Below are 24,613 nucleotides of genomic sequence, written 5' to 3' on the forward strand. Positions count from 1 at the left end.
CCCCTGCCGCGGCGGAGGGCGGATGGCGGCCCACGCGTGCCCGCCCCCAGCACGCGCCCCCGCACTCCGCCCCGCGCGTGGGGCGGCGCGTCAGCGCCAGGCGGGGCCGCGCTGCCATGGCGGCGGCGGCGGCGGCGGGCAAGGCCGCGGGGGCGGCCTACGGGCACGGCGAGAGCGGTGGGGGCCGCGGCGGCGGCGGCGGCTTCTTGGGGCCGCGGGTGCCGGCCGAGGTGGAGGCCATGGCCCGGGCCGTGCAGGACGTGGGCAAGGAGACCTTCCGGCGGCTCCTCAAAGGTAGGGCCCGAGCGTGGCCTGCCCTCGGCGCGCAGCCGGGGCTCGCCCTGCCCCGGGGCTCCCCGCCGCCCTCCGCGTGGTGTGGGCGCGGGAGGGGCCCTCGCCGCCCCGCCGCAGAGGTGTCTTCTGCTGGGAGCGGGTGACCCAGCCAGAGCCGGCGGGCAGGCGCCGCGTTCCTGGAGGAAGCCGTGGATCCTCTGAGGAAGGCAAGGGCGGCTGGGGGGTCTGCTCTCTTCTGCCCTGCGTGGGCAGGGTTGCAGCTGTCCTGGGAGGCTTCCCGTTGCTTTTCCCAGCGGGAAGCTAAAGCTGAGGGTTAAATGGCGGGGTTTCTTGGTTGTTCTAAAATTCTGTAAAATCAGTGAGAATGAGGTACGGACTTTTGCAGCTATAGATGGCCCTAAAACTCGCACTCACCGCTGTTAAGATCATTCCTCTCTCACCCCTCGGTCCCAGAGGCAGTGGTCGAGTCACTGTCACATTGTGTAGGGCACGCAAAAGTTGGAGACTCCATGGGTATTGGAGACCCCGTAGGTATTCTCGTAACGTGCAGGAGAAAATAAAGGAACCTCAAAGTGCGGGTGTCTTACTGAAGCTGGGGCTGTAAGCTTGAAAATGCTCTGCCTGTTTGATTTTTGTCTGTGAGGCTGCTCCCTGTGGTGAGGCAAGACAGGACCTGAGATTTTCTCAAGGCTCCTTTGACCACCGAAATCAGAGTTACTCAGCTGAGTAAATTATTGTATGCAAAATAACCACAGAACAATCGAAGAGGAGAGTTGATTAGCAGAGCAAAGGAACAGCTTGTCTGTGTCCAGCTGAGAAGAGACCAACTGCTGCGCAGCATGGCGTAGTGCTGCGAACTTACACGCGTGTTCTCTCAGCTAACTTCCTTTCAGGCTTTCTCTTCCTGATTTGAGTCAACAAGGACTCCAAGCATCTGGTAGCTGGTTTGTCTTTAAAAGTGTTACTGCACAGTGTCAGAAATGGAGCAATGTATCCAGGGTTTCTTTACAATAATTGAAAGCGATAAAGCTACGTGTAGGCAGAGGCATTTGGGACAAAAGTAAATACAGATGTTGAACCATACTTGCTGTCTAGTGCAGGGGCAGCGGAGACCGGAAAGTTATACCAGTGCCAGGAAGCCTGACCGTCTCCTAAGCCCCATCTGGGTTTAATTTCGGTGTAAGTTATCGCCTACATTTAGGTGTGCAATAAATGCTTCCTACTGTAGGGGGAGCAAACAGTCCTTCTAAACCATCTGAAGGCAGGGCGGGTAACCCCACCGCGCTGATCCGCCCAAGCGCCCGTGTCCCCCAGAGCGGATGGAGACAGCCTCCACATCGTGCAGAGCTGGCGGCTCTGTGATTAACGCTTGCAGGACAGCGGTTTTTCCTTTACAGGTTTAGTAGTCTTTGAAGACATGATGGATTTCAACAGAGTGTATCTAAATTGCTCTGGCACTGGCACCAAGTTAGCTTTTTGAGGCTGTTGCTGTTACTCTATTGCTAAATAATAGCTATTATAAAAAATGAGATACTGCGTCATATGCCTGCTCAGTTCATGATGTAAGAACTGCATATACCATTATCTCAGGGTTATCCAGACAGTGTTATTGCAGGCTCTGCTAAACTGCAAGTTCAAGTTTGAGACTGTGGGCATCTTCGGCTAGGAGCAAGTGACCCAGCAGTGAGATTTCCTTGGGATGTTTTGGGGTTATTCTTTTTTTTCTCCCTTAGATGGACTGTTGGAAATATTGGTACAGCTGATATTTCTGAGTTCCCTGAGCTATACTGAGTAAAAAATCTTGTATTCTAGGGTAACGCAAGTAGGTTATAAAAGAAGACATAGATTTTTAACCAGTTATTAGGGTTGGTCAACAGAAAGAAGACCAATATTGTCATTAAACTTGTCTAGTTAAAAGCTATAAGCAACCTGTTGTTCTTTGAAGAGACAGATCAAAGTTGCATTTACGTAGGTAAGTAGACAGCAATGTGTTTCCTGCTCTGCCCATGATCTAGTAGACAGGCCTCAGTGCTGATCTGTATTTGGCCTTTCCAGTAAGTAGACTCTTCTCAAAGCCAGTTTTGTTGTCGCAGAGCAGAGCCTTTTTCAGACAGTGTGGAAAGCTTGGTATTAGCACCTTGCACATCTTAGCTACTCTGTGCGAAATCTGCTGTGCAGATAGCGCCAGATGAACTCAGTCAGCCACGTGAATGATCCAGGACTCACCACTGAATGTGGTGTGCATTTAAAAATGTGAAAAGCAAAGAGAATTTATTCAGAATTAGAAGATAGTAGCCAGTGGAACTCATCTCATACCAAAAGGAAGACTGGCATTTTGATTCAAACTCTTCTTTCTTTCTTTTTTTTTTTTTTTTCTTCCAACCTTAGTGTTAAGCTAATCTCTTAGTGTTGGCTTTTGGTAACACTTGCTGGCCATTTTTAACTTTTCATATTTTATTCACAGCACTAAGTATGGCTCGTGATAAATGACTAATCTAATGCCCCGATCCTGCAATGGGATTGTGTCAGTAATCTTTTTTTTATCCACAGTGGGACTTCCTGTGGCTCCAGCAGTCCATCCGGACTGATCAGAGTGCAGGACAGAGGCTGACATGACAACAGAAATGTATATAAGGCAGTGCATATATGGAGAAAGGAGGAATAACTGCATGATGAAGATTGAAATAAACCCACACCAGTTATTAGTGTATAATATTGCTACGTGGGTTAACAGTACTTTCCTTTAAAGTCCGTACTATCACCAGTTGTGCAGACTACAAGACTTGAAGGTTTAGTTTTCTCCTTGCTCATTTAGTCCTTAGCCTCTGCTGACATTGCAAGATAAATTAATTATGTGAAACATTGGAGAACAGTGTTGAATTGTTTACTCTCTCAGTCCTCTCTTATCCTGGGTATCAGAAGTGTAATTAAGCTGTAAGCAGACTTCTGATGTGAACAAGTTTGTTGACAGAAGCTCAAGTTGGATTTGAACTCATGAGCAATGAATTTTTTAATCTTTTTTGCATTATCCCACTGGAACGTCAACAGTGAAAACATCTTCAATTTTACAATGCAAAAGCTTAATCCATTGAAGTTCTCTTGGTAAAGTGTTGTGAGACTGACCTGTGGTGGTGGATGGTCAGACGTATTTACAGAGACCTGAAGTGACAGTTTCACATCAGGAAAAATGTCAGTACATTAAGTCAAGTAAAATCATAGACATGTTTATATTAACGTTCACGGTCTCCAGGTCTTCCTCTTTTTAAAGGGATCTTGCTTTGCTTTCTTATTCACAGTCACTGTTAATGCATTGGAAGGAAAAGACTGCAAGGAATCTGTCAAGGTGATTGCAGAAAGCACTAATCTCTCAGAAGAGCAGCTTGCTTTCCTCATTTCTGGCATGTATACCCTTCTCCGAGAAGCGTTGAGACTCCCCTTATCGACTTTCAAACAAGAAGTAAGTTCTGGGAGTCCTTGTGGTCCCAATAAGTTAAAAGCTGGGTCAGATGCAAGTTACCACCTAAACCCTCTTTGCCAGGGTGGGGAGCTGCACATAAAAATGTTGGTCCAAGTTAAAGTGGTTGGAAGAAACTGTTAAAAATCTAGAGCTTATTATTTTACTTGTTGGGTAGACTTACAGCGAGCTTTTTGGAGGAGCATTTAAGCTTTGGGAAAGAGATTCCTGTATCTTTTTCTGCTTCAGCATCTTGTTTTACTGTGCATGTTTGTTTTCAGTCTTAATTTAAAACCCCAGAAGAAACCATTGCAAAGTGTTATTTCATTGGCATCAACTCTCTCTCCTACCCTAACTGTGTGTTCACACATACCGCTCATTTTGTCCACACTTACAATTTCTCATATTTGTTTGTCTGCCTTTCTTCATACTTCTGCCATAGAGGAAGGAAGGTCTTGTGGCCAGAACAATATAGTGGAAACTGGGAGAAAGCGCTATTTCTGCTTATGCTATGGATGTTCTGTGTGAATATGTATACATTTGCCATGTTCCCAACCCCTATTCCTGCTTCATGGCTATTTTCTCTCCTTTTTCATGTTACTCTTCCTTACATTTTTTCTTTTCTCATTTTGTATTTATGTGAGTGAACCACTTCTGGGCTTCCAGCCCCTCTCTCTTGTTTAAGATACTGTTTTCATATTTACCCAGGCATACTGGGAAAGCTCATATATTGCAGGAAACATAGTGAAAGTATGCTTTTAGAATTCGGAGCTTATCTTTTGCCACTTCCTTTCTGTTGTCATAGTTTAAACAAGTTACTGCAAAACATATTTGAGAATAAGGGCACATAATTACTATAAAAGAAGAATATGTTAGAGAGAAAAGAAATGACAGGGATGTTGTTTTCAAAAATAAAGGCTTCCGAGAGATTTAGGTCTTTAAAATTAATTTCTTACAACTTGATTAAACGCTTCCAGAAATTCTTCTTAATATGTAACCTGTCATTTCAAAACTACTGGCACTCAAGACTAAAACTTTTGGGGAGAGATGCCAAGCAAGTAACCACTATTAATTCACTAGGTAAGAAATGATCTTTCAAGACTACATCCTGTAAAATTTCACCTTCCTTATCTTTCTAGGTTTTTAAGGAAGACCTAAAGGAGCTCAGGTATGCCTGTTTATGCCTGTTTTTTAATGTTTGTTTTTTCATAACTTTTATGTAATTATGTCCCCAAATCAACTTTTTTACACAAAAAAGTTGGTATAAAAATTACCTGTAAATAATACATACTAGATCTCTTGCCGAATGTCATGTGAAGCCAGAGGAAAAAAAACAGGTGTTGTGTAAGACTTGATTTAGCACTGAGCATGAGCAGTAAATTTCACATGCTGGGGACATTGGTCTAATTTAGTCCGTAATGTAGGTTATGCAAATGTGAGTGACCTTCTCTCTGCCATCCCACCTTGCCCTGCAGTATTTTTTAACATGGTTGGTAAGACAGTGGTAACATTTCAGACACTAAGAAACTGCCCTACTTTTTTTCTTCTTTGAAAGGCCAACGATACAACACTCATGAAATCTACCACCTTGTTCAGCTACAATCTTTCCTGCCCATTACCCAAGAAAGCATAACATTTGTTACAGACTTAGTCATCTGTATTAGTCTGTTCAGAGTATCTCTGAACAGAAGTTCATATCCTAAAAGCTAGACATCAGATACTAATAGTCTTTGTAGGTTTTCTCTTATTTCCATATTCAGTAGCAATGAGAGTAACAACAGTTGATGTTTTCATCTGTAGAGAAACCTCTGTGCCAAGACTCAATTATTTTAAGATGCTAATTTCCCATAATTCTTAGCATTCTGATTGCTACCTAGGAGAAACAGATAGATGTTTTTCTAATTCTTGTCTTTTTTCATACTCATTTATCTGTTAACCTGCCAATTGGCTTTCTCCTCAGACTTTGTTCTGGAGTCATAAGTTACTTCATGAGCAACTTCAGGCAAATTAAAGTGGCAGATTTAGACATGTAATCAGGGGGTAATTGGTGAAAGGTGTATTGGGGCCATGATGAAAGGTTGATGCTAGTTGATACAATTTTGTCTGCAGCTTGGTGCTGGAGTTTGACCTGCCTTTTGTCTTGTGAACTAAAATGCAAGCTGCTTCCTCTGCCAGGTCATGGAGTTCACACCCAGGTTAGAGTAGGTCAGTAAGAAACTGATGAATTGCTCTTGACCTGGTGGGAGTTGGTGTTGTTTGAGGTGCACACAGAATGTGTTCGGTATGGTTATGGAATAATGAAGAGCACTAAAAGCTCCATGCCAAGTTCTCTGAGGGTGGGTGAATATTCCTCTGTTGAGCAGTGGAAAAGGTTGGTATACAGGAGTGCCAGAAGTCATTGGCTGGGCTGGCGGTGTACACTGGCTTTATCTAGAAATACAGACTCCCGGGCCCCTGTCCTTGTCATTTGACCACACTTTAATGGCTTACACTTTTGTAGTTGGGGTTTTTTCTTCTCACTTTATGGTTTATTCATGGAATTATGAAGACACTTTTCAGTCTGGATGATCTTTTTTATATCTTTTATATCTTGATAAATCTTTTATATCTTGTTGTTCGGGTTAACGTGACTGATATAGCGGCAATAGTTCAGGTAACTGCATTTGTGTTGCTTGCAGACTTGTATGTTTTATGTGCTGCTCGTTGCTGTTATGCTCCAATGATTCTGACATTATTGGGACTCTTCCTAACTTCCATCTCTGACAGTCTTTTTTCCTGTGAGTAGCACTTTCCACCTTGTGGCTGAACTTTTAGAAGACTAAATAGCTTATTCTACTCTCAAGCTATGATATTTAGTAAATTTGGTAGCACCTTTAGCATCTTCAATTCCTATGGGAAATGTCATTTCCTATCCAATGCACTTGGGTTTGGAGATGAAATACTTGCTCATTTTTAAGGCACCTGATAATTACATTCAGACATTTATCCTTCTGCAGTGACTCCTGTGGGTCATCCTGTGATCATGTGCATGAAGAACACATGTAATTGGTTGCAGATGACACAAGCAGTGTCTTGGCATTATTGGCACCCAGTGTTTGGGCAGGTATTTTGCATTTTAAGGCAGAAAAATTACTTATTTCCCTTTTTTTTGTTGTGTCTTCTTTTAAAAGGTTTGAGCTCTGGGCCAGGTTACCTTTTTTCACCACTCCTGCATTCTATTTTGTTTCCTTCAGTGAAGCTGAAGATTGGACTAATTACACCCATATAAAGTCTTGTAATTCTCAATTTCCTGGTGATGCAGCTGGTCTTGGCTTCTAGTTTTGGTGGAGAGAGAGGCTGGGAGACATGCCCACTTCTGATTAATTAGATCAGTACTATTGGTTTCACAGGGTTGCCATTCTATATCCCCTATTTCTTGGCCTGACTGGCTGAGCCAGTGAGAATAAATTTGCTCTAAATTGTGGGTGCTATTTTTTCCCTTCCCTGTCAGGTTGTTTATGGCTCAGGCCAATAACATGGGATGGAGACATCCTCACACCTTCTTCCTTGCCCCTTGAGTCCCTTCCTCAGAATGTTCCTTTGAAAATTGCCATCTGTAGCTCAGGCCTGAGCTGTGCCATGTTCTGTGTCTGATCTGCCTAGTGTGTGACTGGCCTTGTGTAAGCTGCTTGAGCCAGGAACAGAATTTTCAGCAAAGTCATTAACTGCACAGCAAAAATAATGCAAGCTTAAAAGTAGCATTAATGCTTCTGTTTTGCTTTCGCAATGCTTCTTACAGTCGAGCAAGTATTGTGATAGGTATCATAGTAATCATATTACAACCCCCTATCTCCAGCTATTCCAGTACATACAGAGGATATTGGGTCATCATCAGGATGGGTTAAGTGATACACTTGCGTGGAAAGTATAAGTAATGTCTGCAGAAATAGTCTTGTCTATTCTGAAAGAAGGAAAGACACATGCAGCCAAAAAAGCACTGTCTAGTCCCTCCTCCTCACTTCCCAGTTTGCCTCAGATAACTACCTTGCTAATATGAATTCAGTTTTATCCAAGCACCATTTAATCTGTTTTAAACCCACTTCTTCCATTAAGGATTCAAGCTCTAGTAACTGCTGTTTCATCTTCCCACTGTGTGCGTTGATGAGTTGTTTTTTTTTTCCCATCATTAGGCACTGTAAGCCCTTTAGGACAGGTAACTTCCTTGTTTGCTTTGATTTTTCTTTGACATACCGCTGTGTAACTCAAGCCACTGGTGAGTAATGTCTCTGGGCACTGATTCATGTTGAGTCCTGGATTTAACTGAGGCAGCAGAAGTAGTTACTCCTCCCACTTGCCCAACCTGCCTCTCTGTAGGAGGTTACTGTCCCTTGGCAAAGGCAGCTGAATGGATAGTGTTTGCTCTGCAGTCTTTGCAATTCACTGCCTGATATACTGAACTGAAAATCAACAGCAGCTTGTTTGTAAGGCAACAACAGCATTGGAGGAATAGTAAAGTAGTGGAGAGGCATAGGGTGGATGGAGTGTGAGTTAGTCTATTCGACCAGTTCTCATGGTCCCCATCAATTTTATGCTTGTCCTCCCCACGTTAGATATGCCCTTTTTGTAATCTTACCTACAAGGGCCTCTGTTTTTACTTTTGAGGGAGCAATCCATTCTGTCTTCTTTTCATTACACTTCAGGTGAAAGTGAAATTAAATGTGTAGGTTTGGGATTTTTGAAAGCATGCATTGCTGGCCTGCCTTCTGCACTTGTCAGAGCCATCAGTAAAACTTTTCTTGACTTTACTGCAAATACTGAGAAGTTAAGCAAATACTGGGTTCTTTTGAAACCTAGTATGTTGCCATACTAGGTAGAACAGGAAGATGTAATACAGTTTTCAGGGTTCTTGATATAAAAACATAAGCTGTCCTTTTGAGAGCCTAGACTGAATCAATACTGAAGTGCTTACGTAAGAGCTGATGGCAATTTTAAGCAATGGAAGATGGAAATTGTTGACACATTTTTTGTGTTCTATAATAGATTTTTTTTTTTGTAGCTAAAGCCATATATTTGTGGTTACAAAACACATAACTATTTTGTATTGCTCTTCTCTTTAAGGATACCAGAAGATTTCATCATGGACTTTTCCAGTATAGTCTTTGGTAACAGGTTAGTATCTTCACGTATCATGCATTGTGCAACCAGCAGGGTTGCATAGAGCTCTGCTGACAAAAATCCCAGGCCTATTGAAGGAACAGCAAAATTCTTTAAATTAATGAGAACAAGATTTGTCCCATTATTTTGATTCAACATAACATGATACCCATCATGTATGGCTATATATGCAGTAAGTAGCTTTCATGCCAATTTTCAATTTTTCTATGATCACCACCCATCAGTTTTTATAATGTTCTATAGGCTCTGTAAGGTGTATCAATACCTACAGATAAAAAATGCATTGCAGAATTAAGCATTTTTATAATCGTTATTATTGCAAGTTAGAGCAAAAGTGAAAGACTTGCTTTGTTGAGAGGCAAGCTACATATGCCTTCTACATGCTGTGCTTCGTGGAAGCTTTCTCAGATAGCATTTAATCAAGTCTTAATGTACAGCTGAATTGGGAATTCACACTGGGTGACTTGATGACATGTATGAGATATCAAGTGCTCTGCTAGCTGTAATTCCTTTTCTAAGCAGTATACCTCAGTAGCTCCAGAGAAAGTACTAAATCAAGAACTTTTTGAACAGCCTATGTCTTTTTTCTGTTCTATGGATTCCTTTTTTCTATATGGTTCTCTGGTCAACCATATTTAGCTTATTCTACTTCTAGAAATTGCTTGAACTTTTTGCATATGCAAAACTTTCCTCCTTGAAACCTGAGGTCACTCAGCATATAGCATCACTAACCCAACGCTGCTCCAGATATTCTCCATGGAATCCTGATAATCATAGTTGTGGTATTTCAGTTACCCTCACAAGGGTCTGAATGCTGCTACCAAAGTTAAAAATATTTTTCATTTCCTTGGTTAAGATCTTGGCTTAACGCTAAAGGTTCTGGGAGTAAAAATAAATTCAGCCTTCTCATCTTTTCGTTGCTCTTCTGTTTGAATTATAGGTGTTAAGAATGCAAAATTCATGGTTGCAAAGTGGAAATATTGTTTGCAGTGGAGAAAGAAGATAAATTTAGATGTCATTTGAAGCATGCATGATTGTCTGTTTTCTACTGTGAAATCACGATGCTGGAAAATTTAGCTTTTTCTCCTTTTGAAAGCTGTGATTATCCAGTGTAATCTTGCTCTGTGTTTTGAGACCAGAGAAGAGCACCTCAGATTTGATTTCTAGACAGATCTGCTTTTATAATCCTAAATGTAACACTGAATCATACATATGCTTATTGAGTTGTAAATATATATGATTGTGATGGTAAGAGAAGTATTAGCATCTGATCAAAAATTCAGTATGAGCTAGATAACCCAGAAAAATGCATTTTTAATACTTTTCCTGGCATCTTATCCTATTTTTGCAATTTTGTTCACTAAACAACAGCTCTGAAGTACTGGAAATTTGACATTTGTATTTCTGTGTCCCCACAGTTCCATCAAGCTATATAGACTGAAAGGAAAGAAAAACTTGCCCCACTGACACCATCAAATCACTGCATGGAATTAAAACTTTTTTTTTAAGGGAAAGGATAATCCTAACTTCCCTTTCTCTGAATGTTTATAATAAATGTACTGCTTTTTTTTTTAATAGCGTAGCTTTAGTTTCTACCAGGAGGGTGCTTTCTGTGTGCCATTTGTCAGCATTTCACACATACCAATTTATTCATTCTCCCTGTTCATGGCCCGGTAGGCATGTCTTGTTATGTGCATAGGGAACCATCCAGAATTTGCCTTTAGTTTTGATATTATTAGGTCAGCTGCTTCTCCAAATTCTCTAATCTTTCATTTTTGAGTGCTCTTCTGTTGTTCCTTTGGCAGATGATGTTCTTGTCACCAGGTATATCATCCTTTCCACGTATAATTTGGACGGTCTCTAGCTGATCCATGGTGCTTTACTTATTCTAACTTGTGCCTTCTGCACTATGTGCTGACAGTATATTGCAACTGTTGGCACAGAGTGTTTACAAAATGTAATTATAGCCTATAGGTTTTGGATATAAGTTCCATTGAGTCTTTTCTGCTCCATTTTGCTATTCTTCTTAGAAATCAATGGCTTGATTAACGGCCTGTATAATTTCTGTATGTATGTTGGCCACTATGCACATTCTGTCATCCTTACAGGATTCTTGCAGTTCCAGTTGTGATCTTGTCCAAGCTGGGAAGGTGCTGACAGAAGCTTAAACTAATCTATAAAAGCCGTGACTCTTTCTGAGGGAATGGTACTGAAGTGCAGTCCTGACCAGAACTAAAGCTTTGTGGTTTGGCCACAAAAATGCCATAGGTTAACAATATTCAGAAGCTTCACCTGTTTGGGCATTGCTGACCTTTCCCACCACCACTAACTAGAACATCCTCCTGTTTTCTCTACTCTTTCTTCCCCCAAAATGCTGGTGCTGCACTGAGTGGACTATCTTCCATTGATGGGAGTTAGTATGTCTTAAGGAAGTGGGAGCAGTGTGCCTATTTTTAGGCATTCCACAAATTAAGCAATACTCTAGCAGCAGCTCGCCACTGAGGGAAAGGCCTGTTCTTATTGTTTAATCCTGCTAATGACCATTCTAGACTCCAGCTCCTCATGGTTGCAGCCAGCTGTGGTGACCTACTTCCTATCCAGTAGTTGACAGTGAGTAAAAACCAGCTGATCTATATTTTCTGCTCTTTTTTCTGCTTTACTATACTATGAGGAATGTGTGTCACTTTGACAACACCCACCCACCCCCACCCCCCCAAAAAAAGGATAAATTCTTTCTTATATTACCTTTGCTAAATGCAAGAGTACTGGAGGATCTCAGCCTGTCAGTCCTGTGTACCTTACCAAATCATTAATCTTTCTGGGCAGTTTCTAAAGGCACCAGCTAACTTGCACAGAAGAATCTGAGTAGGGATGTTAGACTATTATTCCTACAGTCCTTGATTTGTTCAGAGAGGATTCCTTTCTGATGTAAAGTCTGTAATTAGATTATGTCTAGCACCATGGATAAAGGATGTAATGTTTCTTATCCTGGGATGCTTAACATGGGATGCTTAGCAAAAAAAAAAAAGTAAGTAACACGAAGTCCAGACTAACTCCTGAATGGACCAGCTGAGTGACCTCATTCTGAAGATATTTCTGCATATATATCTAAAAATGGGTGGTTGTTATGTCTTTGTATCAGAGTTGGCTTGTTTACTTACCCAGAGCTTAAGATGCTGTTAAAATTTTAAAGATTGTCAACCATCTGAAGTTTAATCACTGTCAACTGTATTTCCTCACAGAAATAAACTGAGGCTTGATCAGCCTGATTCTTCCTGCAATATGAGTAATAAATGAAGTCCGTGGCTAGACAGAAATCTTAAAGGTTGTGCTGGGGTTGGCAGTGAACATTACGTAAGGAACTTAGAGTTTGTAAATTGTGTTGGATTAGCAAGAACCACCATGTGATACTTTTTTAAAGTATGCTTCAAAGTACACTCTAATATTATTATATTTTAAAACATTGCTGCTCGCTAATACTAGATGCTTTCTGCTGAAGGAGCACAGTGACCTTATTCCAGCTTTTTTGCTCAAGTCATTTGTCTCGTTCCTGCTTGCTTGTTCCTGTTGGATCTGCATGAAGGTAAAGATATAATTGCAGATCCCTTTCTATGCCTCACAGTTGCGTATAATTGAAATAATAGATATGCCAGCCACCACAATGACTCTTACTAAACTTTATAGTGACATCAGTTTACTGGAATTACACAGAGTCCCTTGGTCTCTTTTTTTAACATGGACCATAGTTAAGCATAGGAAAAGTGGGTAATCTGAGCACAGCTGTCTTAAATACACAAAACCTCCACTCATTCAGACCTCTCTAAATGAGGATAGATGTAGGAGAGAAACAAGTTCTGGACAGGTTTGTTCTGAGGAATCTTATTTTCTCTTTAGATTGTTGTTTCTTTTATTAATTTGCATTTCAGTCTCCCATTCCTGATTTACTCTGTAGGCGTCCTGCTTCCGAAGGCACAGCTCTGATACAACGAAGTAGGCTGCCAAGTGTCCAGGACTTCAAGTGGAGAGTGGACGTAGCTATATCCACAAGGTATAAAAGAGAATCCTGCATGACCCTAGAAATTATTTTGCCCAAGGTTAAACTCACTTCTTGTGCTGCTTAAAAATGTCAACAATGTTAAAATGTATCTTGCTGTTAGGGATTGGCATGTAGCATTAAATGGAAAGAGATGGGGGGGATTTTCTGAACAGTGTAGAAGTCAGTTTATGCACAGGTTACTGCTGTTAACGTGGACCTGCCAACAGGCTGCTGCCTTCATCTTCTACTAATGATACTTTTTAGGCTCCTTATTTGTTTTGATCTCTAAAACCTCTGTGCTAGAAACATTTCACTCAAAGTTTCAGTCTCTCGTTCAATATTTTGAAACTTAATGGAGCTGATACAACTCCACAGGTCCTCAGAAATGAAGGAATAAATTAGATGGATTGAGCCCCATGCAGCCAGCCAAGCTCTCAGTTTCACTGGAGCAGGGGAGGGAAATAATCTATTCAACTTCTCAAGTAGACTATCATTTGTATGTTGCACATGTTAAATAAAATGGCTTTCCATCACCTGTACAGTCTGCTGTAGATTCTACAAAGAGAGGCTTCAGAACAGCACCTTTACACTGCCATAGTTATGCAGTTGGTCATTGATCTTCCTCCTAGTTTCTTTCACAAAACAGGAGTAAAGGCCTTTGTGATCATCCTGCCTGTGCCTGCAGTGAATAGCTTCTTGCCATCTGCCACAGCAGAGGAAGCTGGGGGATGGATCTTTGGCTAGAGCCAGAAAGAAACAGAAACCTGTTGTCTCTGCTGTTCCTGGTCTTTGTCTAGTTCTAACCAAGACGGACCAGGGTGAAAGGAATTGGACGGTGATCCAGTATTTGTCAGTAGCATAAATTGTTAGCATGAGTGACTTCATATTGAATTCATGAATACCTGCATCCGAGGGAGAGTGCAGTCTCTTTGCTGCCATAGTTGAGACGCCCATGGGTAATCAGGGATCGTCTTCCTGAAATCAAGAAAAAAGGCTCCTAAGTGAAAATTGCAGTGGCCACAAGCTACTAGTTCAGGTGACTCTCAGATGAGCAGTGCTGTAAGGACCACACAGATATCACTATGCAGAAAAAATCTGTACCTATAAGAGAGCAAAATGTATGGATAAACATCCTCAGGCACAATGCTTGCAAGCTGCAGGCAAATCCTATGATTTGTTTTCCAAACAACACAGGAGCAATACATTATCCTTGTCTATTTTCCTTCCTCTTATTTTCCTTTCCAGTCAACCTCCCCCTGGGATTTCTTGTTTATCATCCAGCAACAGCCTCTGCAAAGAGGTATGGTTTCTGGCTGTAACGCCTGTCAGTACCTGAGCAGGCTTTGGCAACATCGGTTGATGGAAGCTGCACAAGAATGACTCATTTCCCCTCTTTGGGTCATCAAATAAAATAACAACCCACAAATTTAGGATGAAGACTGGAAGAGCTTGATTCCGCAAATGAGATGGCAGTTGAAAGCATAAAGGGATGGAAAGGATTAATGCAACATGGTAAACTGCGTAGGAAAATGGTGCATTATTACTAGCATTACTTGGTCAGCTCTTATCCCTATCATGGTTCCACTAAACTGATTATTGTGTAAAATGAAAATGCTCCTAAACTTGCAGTTACTAAACTATTAAAAAAAGTTTTAGTCTCAATACTGAGGTAAATTGGACAGGACTCCTATGTTCATGAGTTTCCAGCCAGCCAGGTACAGGACTCTCTGATTGAAATTACTCATATTCTATGTAAAGCCTACGTGAACATCTTAAATTGTTAATGTGCAATGCTGTACTCATCACACTGCTGATGTCTATTGTTGTAATACTAATAATGTAAATAATTTCAGTTCACTGGCCCGTGCGCTTCAACCATCCATTCTAATGATGATGAAGCTTTCAGATGGGACAGCTCATCGCTTTGAAGTAAGTCTGATTGCCATAATAAATAAAAAAGAAACCACTTGAAGTTCTTTTTAGGAAGTTGAATTACTATTTAAGATATTAAAGCTTTTGTAAACAATGCATTATCATTGGTTGGTTTGCTTTGGAATCCTTCACGTTCAGTGTAGCCGCATACAATATATAATGAAATGCCAACCAAAATAATTTCATACCTTGTTCCTACACACATTTTGCTCATTTGTTAGAAGAATATTAATTACTGAAAAGCACTGTTGCATAATATCTGGTTTGATTAAAAATTATGGGTTTGTTATCAACTGTAACCTTCAGACTTGATGGTGGCTCTTGAGGGCAGAAAAACTACTGGGGTAGTTTATGTAATGTATGATACACTTCTAAACCTCCTACATTTGGTAGAGAATGGTAACGTTCTCTTCTGTGGCAGAGGTAGTTTTATTCCTTTTCTTCAGTACAGTTCTTGCTGCTAGAAAGAAAGTAAAAAACACTCTTTGCTTTTTACCTCAGAATTAGTCAGTGGCAGTATTTGTGACACTGTACGTAAAGGCTTGCCAGAAGATGGCATAAACTCTTCCATATTTTTAACCTTTGAAAAGAATGCTATTTGTTCTATAAATAACGTGGTGGTACATACAGGAATTCAGTGCACAGCAGGCATTGTTGCATTAGAACTCTGTAAAGATTTTGGCTTCAGTTCATGTGTTAGTAGTAGTCTGGAGGACGCACCAAAGCACTGTGGGTTGAAAGAGGTGGACTGATTTTACTGTTACAATGATTCACAAGAAGGCAGCTATTGAGGAAGGCACACGTTCTGTGCTACATTGCAAAGTGTTGAGACTGGCAGTTCACAGGAGATCAAATTCACCCCTCTGTGGACAGTCCAGCTCAGACCATCCCATACGGCCTGTTTGAGGTCTTCCATGGAACTTAAATGATGCCATGGACTTCAGGTTAACCCTTTACAACAGTGTAAGTTTCACTCATGAGAATAAAAATTAGTATATATTCTTTGCTGTTTAGATTTGGAGTTTTATATCCTGGTATGTAATGTAAAGTCTTGGTCTTGGTGGCATTGTTCCCGGTTGTTTTGGTTTGGGTTTAGGTTTTTTTGTTGTAAGTCTGTGGAAGACCCTTTGCTATTCTGCAGTGGAGTTGTGTTGGTGTGCCTGTCCAGTACGCACAGAAGTGCAGATGTCTGATAGCAAACAATGTGCTTCTCTTAGAATCAGCTCTTTGCTGCTGCTGCTTAGATCTGAATGCCAAAGATCTGACTGTAAACACAATTTCTGTATCTGATGGGTGGTCTTTCTGCAATTGTTAGCTCTTTGGGATAAACCTGTGTTTTGGTTCAAGGTACCACGTACAAGCAAATATAGTCCTCAGCTCTTCAGTTTCCTTTCATTTGGACATGTTCAGAATGTCCTGCTAACTAACAGGGCTTATGTAAGGTGGTAAGTCCAGAAGATAATTCTGTTATGAACAGTTTTAAAATGTGTATGCCACAGGGAGAAGTTACACTCTTTGGTCTCTTGCGTTTGGTTTGTTTTTTTTTAATTGCAGTGTGACTTCTAACAATGAAGATTTCTTAAAAAGCAATGGGAATTGCAGCATTTCGAGTCTTGTTGTATATATGTCAAAAGTGAAAAGGACGTGATGCCTTTTTTTGCATTTCTGATGCATATGGAAAATGCAAATCAGATGTTGGATTCCTCTCACATAATTGATATCTGTGCTATAGTAGGCAGAAGGATGACAAGGGACTCTGTCAAAAGAACTGCATGTCTTCAATGTAGTCAAAGAAGTTTGTGCACTGCACTAATGTTAATCTGTCACCCGGTCTGTGCCTCTGCTCAGATGTGGTTCTGTCTTAACAGACAATAGATTTCCATCCATTTGGCTTCTCAGGCTTGAAATGGTAAAGGAAAGTCCATTAGTCTCCTGCACAGCTGAAAATGTTTTGTATATTTAATCAAAATCTTTTGCCTTCCACGTATAGACAGTGCCCAGTCCTCTCTGCTCTTGAGGTTGCTGCCAGGTCTCTTGCTTGGAGGCTCAATTCCTTTCTCCTGCAAGCTTGGACAAGCAGAATATCTGGGATTTGTTGCTAGAGAATTCTGTAGGGTCCACCACCTTCCAGGTGTCTTTATGTTTCCTCCCAATCCATGACTGTCTTACACCACAGCAGACATCAGTTTACATTGTGGACTACTTCCTTTCTCACATCAGGCAGTATAGAAAATGTACTATGGAGCTGTTATTTCTGGTTTTTCCCACTCTCCTCTTCTTTTTCACCCAGATGATTTAGTTCAATTAACTGAATTTTATTAACCTCAAATCCTTTGTCTTAAGTCTAAAAAAAAAAAAGTAATGTTCCCTACCCATAGGCATGCCCTAGTCACAAGTTCCTAAGAAGTTTCATGTTTTCTAACCTGAATATTCCGTTTCAGGTGCCGGTTGCAAAGTTTCAAGAACTGAGATACAATGTTGCCCTTATACTGAAGGAAATGAATGATTTGGAGAAAAGGAGCATACTGAAGATCCAGGACTAAACACTTTTAAATTGGGAGTTTATAGAACAGATCTGAAACCCTCAGCGTGTTTTGTGAATGGCAAAGCAGGGGACTATCACCGCTTTGCCTCTCTGAACTGCAATGTAGCATTTATGATGTCTGCTGTAAATATTTTTTTGATTCAAGTGTTAAAAGCACAAGCTCTTTTCATAAGACTTAGGAAAAACAAAAAATACATCTATGAAAAAGTATAATGCTGGTTGCGAGCATTTTTGCATGATTCATCAAAACATTTTTAAATAACTGTCTTAATAGATGTAAGAGTCATTTATTTCTGATTATGATTCATCACTCTAATTATTTTTGAAAGCCTGCTACCGGAAGCCTTATCAATGTGTATCATAAGAAAGCTCTGCAATATCTCAAATAAAAAATAAAATAAAAAAACTACTCCTGTGCTCTAGTATGACAAATGTGAACTTGAGTTTTGCATAAGTAAAATTGCTGTCTGGCTTCTCACTAAGTGACTGAGGTATAGCTACAGATATTTAAAGGCTAATTTTGAAGAAAATTGGAAGGCGGTGGATCAAGAAAGAAGTATTGACTGAGCTTCCATGGAATTGAAGAAGTGGAAAGGTGCAATCTAAGTCTTTATCTGTTTGACCAGAATGGGCTAAATAGCAGTAATCTCATAGATTTCTAACTGGAAATGCCTGCCTCTTGTTTCATGAATGTTTGTGTATGTCCTATATGTTTGATGTGAATGGAATAATCTGACTTTTTACTGGGCAGAAACCTCTGGCACTGCAATGATAGCAAACAGCAGGAGGGAGTAACCTTGTAGACCACTACAAGGTTACAAGACCACTATATACTCATTAATAGGGCAAGTCAGATCCCAGGATTGAAGAGGCTGCATACAGCCTCTGGGATGAGTGTCACACGTATGAGGATATCCAAGCCCCTAGGTCAAAAAATCAGTTAACCATAGGCTGAAGTTCCCTGAACTGGGCGGGCAGTTGGACTAGATGATGATTGTAGGTCCCTTCCAACTGAAATACTCTTATTCTATTCTAAGTAACTCCTTTGCTCCATGAGTAAACCTTGGAAGAACTCCCTTAACTTGAAGCATATGTTTTAAGTCTCATTTAAACGCTGTGGGACCGCAAGTATGTCCCTAAGAGTTTTGCCAAGAAGGGATGCATTCCTCAATCATTGCCTGAATGCGTTTTCCCCCAGCAGCAAAGATAGGGAGGCTGTGAGCAACAGCCCAAAGGCAGCACAGGCCGTGGGCCCTAGAACTATAGGATTTATCTGGCTGTCAGAGGTAGCTTAGAAAGCACATGCCACTACCCTTGTTAAGCATTGGCTTATTCTAGCTGCTTTTGGGGTTTCTACCTCAGTGGTACCACCCATACTTCTCTCTTTCAGTTTTTGGGATTGTAGAACTTGCCTTTATCTTCGTCAGTCCCTGCAGAAAACTACTGAAATTAAAATTGTGGATTCAGGAGGCCTTTTACACTCCCACAGATGTTTGTGTAGGAAAGGATGACTTGGCTCTTGGATTTTAAGAATCACAACAGGCATAAAAAGACTTCATTGTCATACTTTTTAAGAGGAGACTTCTTTGACAGCAGCCCGTACCAATCTAAAGACAGCTAAATAGCTGTGGTCCAGAGAGCTTTTAAAACCTGTGCGAGAATGTGTCCTGCAGTTTCAAATAAACCTATCAGCCATGATTTCAAACTGTTCAAAAGCTGCATGTTCCATTTGCTGTGTAGGCTACTCATCAATAATTTCCAGGTTTGCTCCATGCTGCATCTTAACTACCGTGTTCAGGTCGTACCAAAGCATATAAAGAGGAATTCGCTCCTATAACTTCAAGTGGACTGTAGATTGCATTAATGTGATGTTTTCTTTTTGGTTTACTTTGTGAAGCTTGATCATCTTCTTTCTGGAATTACATTATCACAAGCTATGAAACAGAACATACGTTCTTATGTTCTTTGTTATAACCTTGCCCTTCTGAATGTTTAGATTTACGTGGTTTCAAACTGGAAAGGTATCTCAACTGAGGCCGTAAGTGAAGTCTTTTCAGGCACATGCAACACTGCATGGGTATAAAATGAGCTATCAAGAGATTTGCAAAGTATTTTTTTACTGGTCAGAGTGGAAGAATCCATAAATACCTTTACCTTCTAGCCAGAATATATTCATTCAGTTGTTCTCCTGTAAAAGCAATTGCCCATGTTCTCCAGAAATGGGAAGGCTTCCTGACTGTTTTCCTCACATTCTCCTCAAGGGGTGGTGGACGTCTTAGTCTCAAGTTTGTCTTGCCACGGGAGTTTTTTTTAAGCAGGAGTTTACTGTAATTGGAGATTTACCATGCACATTGGAGATTTACCATGCACACTTCAACACTTGGGATTTTCATTCCTCTGTCCTTAAAAGAAGAGTTAATTTGAGCTTTCCTCCTTCCTGCTGTTTTATTGGGAAAATTAGCTTTCCAGTAAAACAGCATTTGTCACCAAAATGGCTAGTGGGAGTGGCTAGTCGATAGGTCCTCAGTTTTGATAAAATACAGCCTTCAAATTGTCGTTAGGTTTCTCAGAACTTCATGGTGAACTGTTAAATATTTGTTCAACACTGAACTATCTTCTTACTTCACAATTAAAATACTCTGCAATTTGAATTCCACTGAATTTCTGACTGTAGCCCTTTCATTCCAATACAGAACAAAAGTAACCTTCTAAGAATCTGGGTATGTCTGAACAGAAATTATTTTACCCAACTCTAAGTTTGGTTATACTTCAAGGACACACTGTGAATCCCCCTTTCTGTATCATGCAGTGAAAGATACAACTTGAATGGGATGCTCTCTTTGTCGGTCCCGGGGTCTTGTCAAGCTGATCACTAAGTCAGTCATCAGTTAGGAAGGTAGGAGGTTTGCGTGGGAAGGGCACTGTTTTTTTTTTTTATTACACACTGTTCATGGGCCAATAGGTAACAAGGACCTTTCACAGGTTCTATTGGTAGTTTTCCCTGAAAAACAAACCCCAGTGATCCAGTTGCTTTCTCTATTTGATGGTGCCATGCATTTATTTAAACTGGATAATGTATTTGTGAATGTTAATTCTAGCGATTTTCTAACTATGGCATATGAACATAAATTTCTCCAGTACACCTTTCCTTTCATTTCCTTTGTAGTATATGAAACATTATGCCTTTTCTTTCAAGATTAATGTGTCAAAACATATTTAAAATAGAACTTGATTAGTTTTCAATGTAAATCACGTGTGTATATTGGCAGAGATGCCCAGTGCATGCAGGAGTAGCCACAGCAGGCAGAATGCAAACGGAGAGTTAAAGATAGCTGCCAGAAGTCATTCAGAGATTCAGTGGCAAAGTAACACAGAACTCATATGTCTTCACTTCCTGTTCTCTCACCGTAAGTTAGCGCAGCTTCCTGACGTAATGGTCAGACCTCCCTCTTTTTTGTTTTTTTAATTGGCTCAACTCCCTGGGCCATCAGTCCAAATCTGTTCTTGCCTATGGACTATTACTGTGTGTGCAGAGCACTTGAAAATAAAAAGCCATCTGTGGCTGTATTTGTGATGTGACTTTTCACATCCCTACTTCCAGTAGAGAAGGAGCTTTGTCAGCATGACTAGCAGGTCGGAAAGTCACACTTGGGTTAGTTGTGTTTGAGAGGGGAAAGAAACAGGTTTGTTGGTTGTTTTTGTGGTCTCAAAGTGCAATGCAGATTATAGCTCCAGAAGAAGGCTGAAGAATGTAGTCATGCTCTCATACTGCCTGTTATGCCAGCCATTAACTGCTGGAAGAAGATCAGTATTGTGCTCATTGTCATTAAAAGGAAGAAATTAAACCTCCCTTTGTAGAAAAATCATACAAGGGAGATGTGCTTTTGCAGAGTGAGTCACCTCCTAGCTTTAACTTCTTCTGTTTAAGTGAAGGATAAATTCGTTCTTGATCTCATGAACAATGCAGGTAGGTAGGGGGTTGCTTTTTTTTTTTTTTTTTTTGCTTTTGCTTTTTTTGCTTTCTAATCAAGTGCACCTCATGACCCACTGCTGCTCCAAATCCATGAATATATGTATGAATGTATGAAAACTCCATGCTTTCAGGAGGTGTTATATAAAAACACCCCAGCATATCTAGATTGAGTATGTACATTCAATTTTCACAGCTGTTTTTGTTAAAAGTCTTTGCAGAGCCAGGCCTGATGTCAGAATCAAATATTTTGTAGTTGTTTGACTTCTAGTGAACAGTAAATTAGTATCTTGGCTTTAAAATGCTTTGCCGTTAGTGACTGTACAGCTCACTCTGTACCTGTCACACCCCACAAAGTACTAACATTTACCAAACACCACACATACCAGGAACTAGCAGAGGCAGAGCCAGCTGGTTTCTCCTGTAAGAAGTCACAGAGTTGTTGCCCATAGGCCATCCATGACAAGGTCTTAACTGTTTTCTGGCTTTGGATAAAGGTCTGTGTTCTGAACCCTCCTAAGCATACAGCTTCCACCACAGGAGTAGTTCATTAGCGCAGCTGCCCTTTTCTCTTGAAATGTTTCAGCCACGTCCCTGCTGGTGTAAGAGAATTCCCAGAAGTGCATTTCACAGTGCTTTTTTGAGACTCATTTCAGTCCCGAGTGATCAGACTGTCAGCTAGCCCTGCGGATGCTTTCATACATTGTAAATAGAAACTGTGGAAGTTCCTTTCAGAGCACAAATGCTGATTACATTTTCTATGACAATCTATTTCCATTCCCTATCTTGAATTCATGTGCTGCTAGAAACGCTCCCTTTATACCATGACTTATCTCTTTAAGTGTCTGCTATGTAACTGTGTAAATACTGGTGGCATATCCCTGATAGAGAGATTGTCATTGCATTGCTACTGGTAACCAGTGGTTATGTCACTTTCCCTCACTTGAATAGGCTTTGACTCATAGTGGTTTTCAGGACAATGGTTATAAAATAACACACTGAGGGGTTGCCGAGACTATAGTTTTGCAATAGAGACAACTGTCAACCTCAAGGCTACACAAAAGCGTTCTTCCTTTCTTTTCTCTTTTTTTGTTAAGGGTTTTGTTCCTTTATAGTATGAGTTTTTATTGCATGGAAGTTTGGAAAACAAGAAGTCTGTATTAGCAAGCTTGAGTCTGGTGGGAAAACCCCATACTTCTGAGCACAAATGCTAGTTCTTTCTAACTGTTCTGAAGCATTGCTTAACCAAAATTTTAAGTGCTTCAGTTGTCGCACCTTTCTTTGAATTATTTGATGGCAGGCTGTGCTACACTTTGGATTATTGTCTGACTTAAGTGCTGGCAGAAAGAATTACTGAAATTAGTGGTTATTCAATTAACCTTTTTATTTTCCTAATTAAAAGACTTGCCTGAGAACAACGGTTAGAAGTTGAACTTTTTCTCTCTTTTTTTTTTTTTTTAAAGATTCAAGAGCCCTAGAGACAGGGGCCAAATTTTTGGCAGGTGCAAAATGTCTTAGCATCGTAGGAATCAAAGACAATTGAAGGGTCTCATGGCTGGCTTCTGTGTCCACGTATATATCTGACTTTCTGTATAAGCTTAAGGATTGCCTGCACATGGACACATAAACATCACAAAATTAGCCCTCATTATTAATTTAAAGTGTATATTATTAAGAGTTAAGATCCAGAATTTAAGTGGCTTTAAATTAGTTTTTCACTTTAAATCTAAGTTCACCTGGACTTTCTCAAGTATCCTCTCTAAACAAGGTCTTATAAAAGTCACATTACCTCTCCTTTCTTCCATCTTTTGTCCTGTCCCTTCAAACCCCATAGGCAGGGCTTGTCCCTTAACACATGCTTAGCTTACACAGTCTAAGCTGGGGAGTCCAGACACTTCTGTAAGTAAGAAACGGGAAATTAATTCCTTCATCCCCTCTCTTGAGCTTTGTGAGGAGGCCAACAGTATCAGTAATAGGATATCCTCAGAAATTTCAAATTCTGCAGTGGATTTTAAGACAGTGTGAAAAGTGCCCTATATTTTTAGAGTATTTGAAAATGTACGTATGTATATATCATGGACATTTCTAGAAACTATAACTGTAGATCTGCATAAAACCACAAACAAAAAAACCAGACAACTTCTTTTAAAACAATTGCTTCTATTCTATGGTAGCACAGGTCATGTTCTCCCTAGGATACATTTAGCGCAAACAGTTGCACAACTAGCACGATCCTTTCATATAATGAAAATTGGTGGGAATGTGCAGATTGAAGCAGTCAACACAGCTGGTCTTAAATAAACATACATCATAAGGCACGTTCTTTTTTATCTAGAACCTGGCATGGACAGGTATATGTATGCAATATGCCACACCGCATGGCCAAATAAACACCACATTTTCCTTCGAATGTTCTGCTTACTTGTCCTGAAAGCATGATTGCCTGACATTAAAATAGCTTCACTACTAGACAGATTGGCTTAAAGAGAGCGATTCACTGTGTCACTACAGCCTTTAAAACTCCAGTTCTAGCAGGAAAAGGCATTCTCGTTTTTCAAAATCGCTTTGAACCGCTATTTCTTTTGTATTACCGTAGGTACCAAAACGCCGAACCCAGAGGTGAAGTCAGTTTCCCGCCGTGGTGTCACTGTAGACCAGCGGGTCAAACGTCACTTTAAGCACGGTGTAAGCGGGCTGCCTGGTGGGAAACGGTTCCCAGTTGGGTGCCCCGATGTGGTGCCCGGCTCTGCCGAACCCAACAGCGCCCGCGGAGACACGCAGCCGGGCCGGGCTGCCGGGGAGGAGAGCGAGCACCGGCTGATTTCGGCTGTGCCCGAGACCTACCGCAGCGGACAGCAGCAGCGGGCGGTGCCGAAACGGAGCTGCTTCCGCGCCCGCCGGGACTCTCACACCGGCCCGGCCCGGCCCGGCGCGGCCTGCCCGCCGCTGACAGGGCGCCCACGGCTGACAGGGCGCCCGCCGCTGACAGGGCGCCCCCTCCCCGGGCCGGGCCGGGCCGGGCCGGGCCCCGACAGCCCGCCCCCGCCACGGGGGCAGCGTCCGCTGTCCCCCCGCCCTCGCGGGACCTCGGCCGGGGTTCTGGGCGGCGGCTGCCCGCGCCTGGGCCACCACGACGGCGGCGGGCGGGCCCCTCGGCGGGGCGGGGCGGGGCGGGCCCCTCGGCGGGGAGGGGAGGGGAGGGGAGGGCCGGGCCGGGCCGGGCCGGGC

The 24,613-nt window shown here is 41.4% G+C and overlaps 1 protein-coding gene and 1 long non-coding RNA gene across 2 annotated transcripts; one reads left to right on the top strand and one right to left on the bottom strand.

Annotated features, from left to right (window-relative positions):
• Window positions 1–82: 82 nt before the first annotated feature.
• Window positions 83–17,838, top strand: COMMD5 (COMM domain containing 5). The gene is made up of 7 exons (XM_072876612.1): window positions 83–294; window positions 3,591–3,751; window positions 4,888–4,916; window positions 8,846–8,896; window positions 12,855–12,950; window positions 14,792–14,867; window positions 17,312–17,838. The coding sequence occupies exons 1-7, from the start codon at window positions 117–119 to the stop codon at window positions 17,411–17,413; spliced, it is 693 nt and encodes a 230-aa protein (XP_072732713.1). The 5' UTR covers window positions 83–116; the 3' UTR covers window positions 17,414–17,838.
• On the bottom strand, window positions 12,782–24,239 carry LOC140658342 (uncharacterized). The gene is made up of 3 exons (XR_012044699.1): window positions 23,977–24,239; window positions 13,841–13,913; window positions 12,782–12,975 (listed from the first exon to the last, which is right to left on the bottom strand). It is a non-coding gene; the product is annotated as an uncharacterized lncRNA (long non-coding RNA).
• Window positions 24,240–24,613: the final 374 nt, after the last annotated feature.

This window comes from Ciconia boyciana, chromosome 12 (genome assembly GCF_034638445.1).
Source record: "Ciconia boyciana chromosome 12, ASM3463844v1, whole genome shotgun sequence".
NCBI classification, from domain to species: domain Eukaryota; kingdom Metazoa; phylum Chordata; class Aves; order Ciconiiformes; family Ciconiidae; genus Ciconia; species Ciconia boyciana.

Coding starts and splice junctions, on each gene's coding strand:
- COMMD5 (XM_072876612.1), top strand. CDS start 117: ATGGCGGCGGCGGCGGCGGCGGGCAAGGCCGCGGGGGCGGCCTACGGG. Junction 295..3,590: donor CTTCCGGCGGCTCCTCAAAG/GTAGGGCCCGAG, acceptor TCTTATTCACAG/TCACTGTTAATGCATTGGAA. Junction 14,868..17,311: donor GGACAGCTCATCGCTTTGAA/GTAAGTCTGATT, acceptor ATTCCGTTTCAG/GTGCCGGTTGCAAAGTTTCA.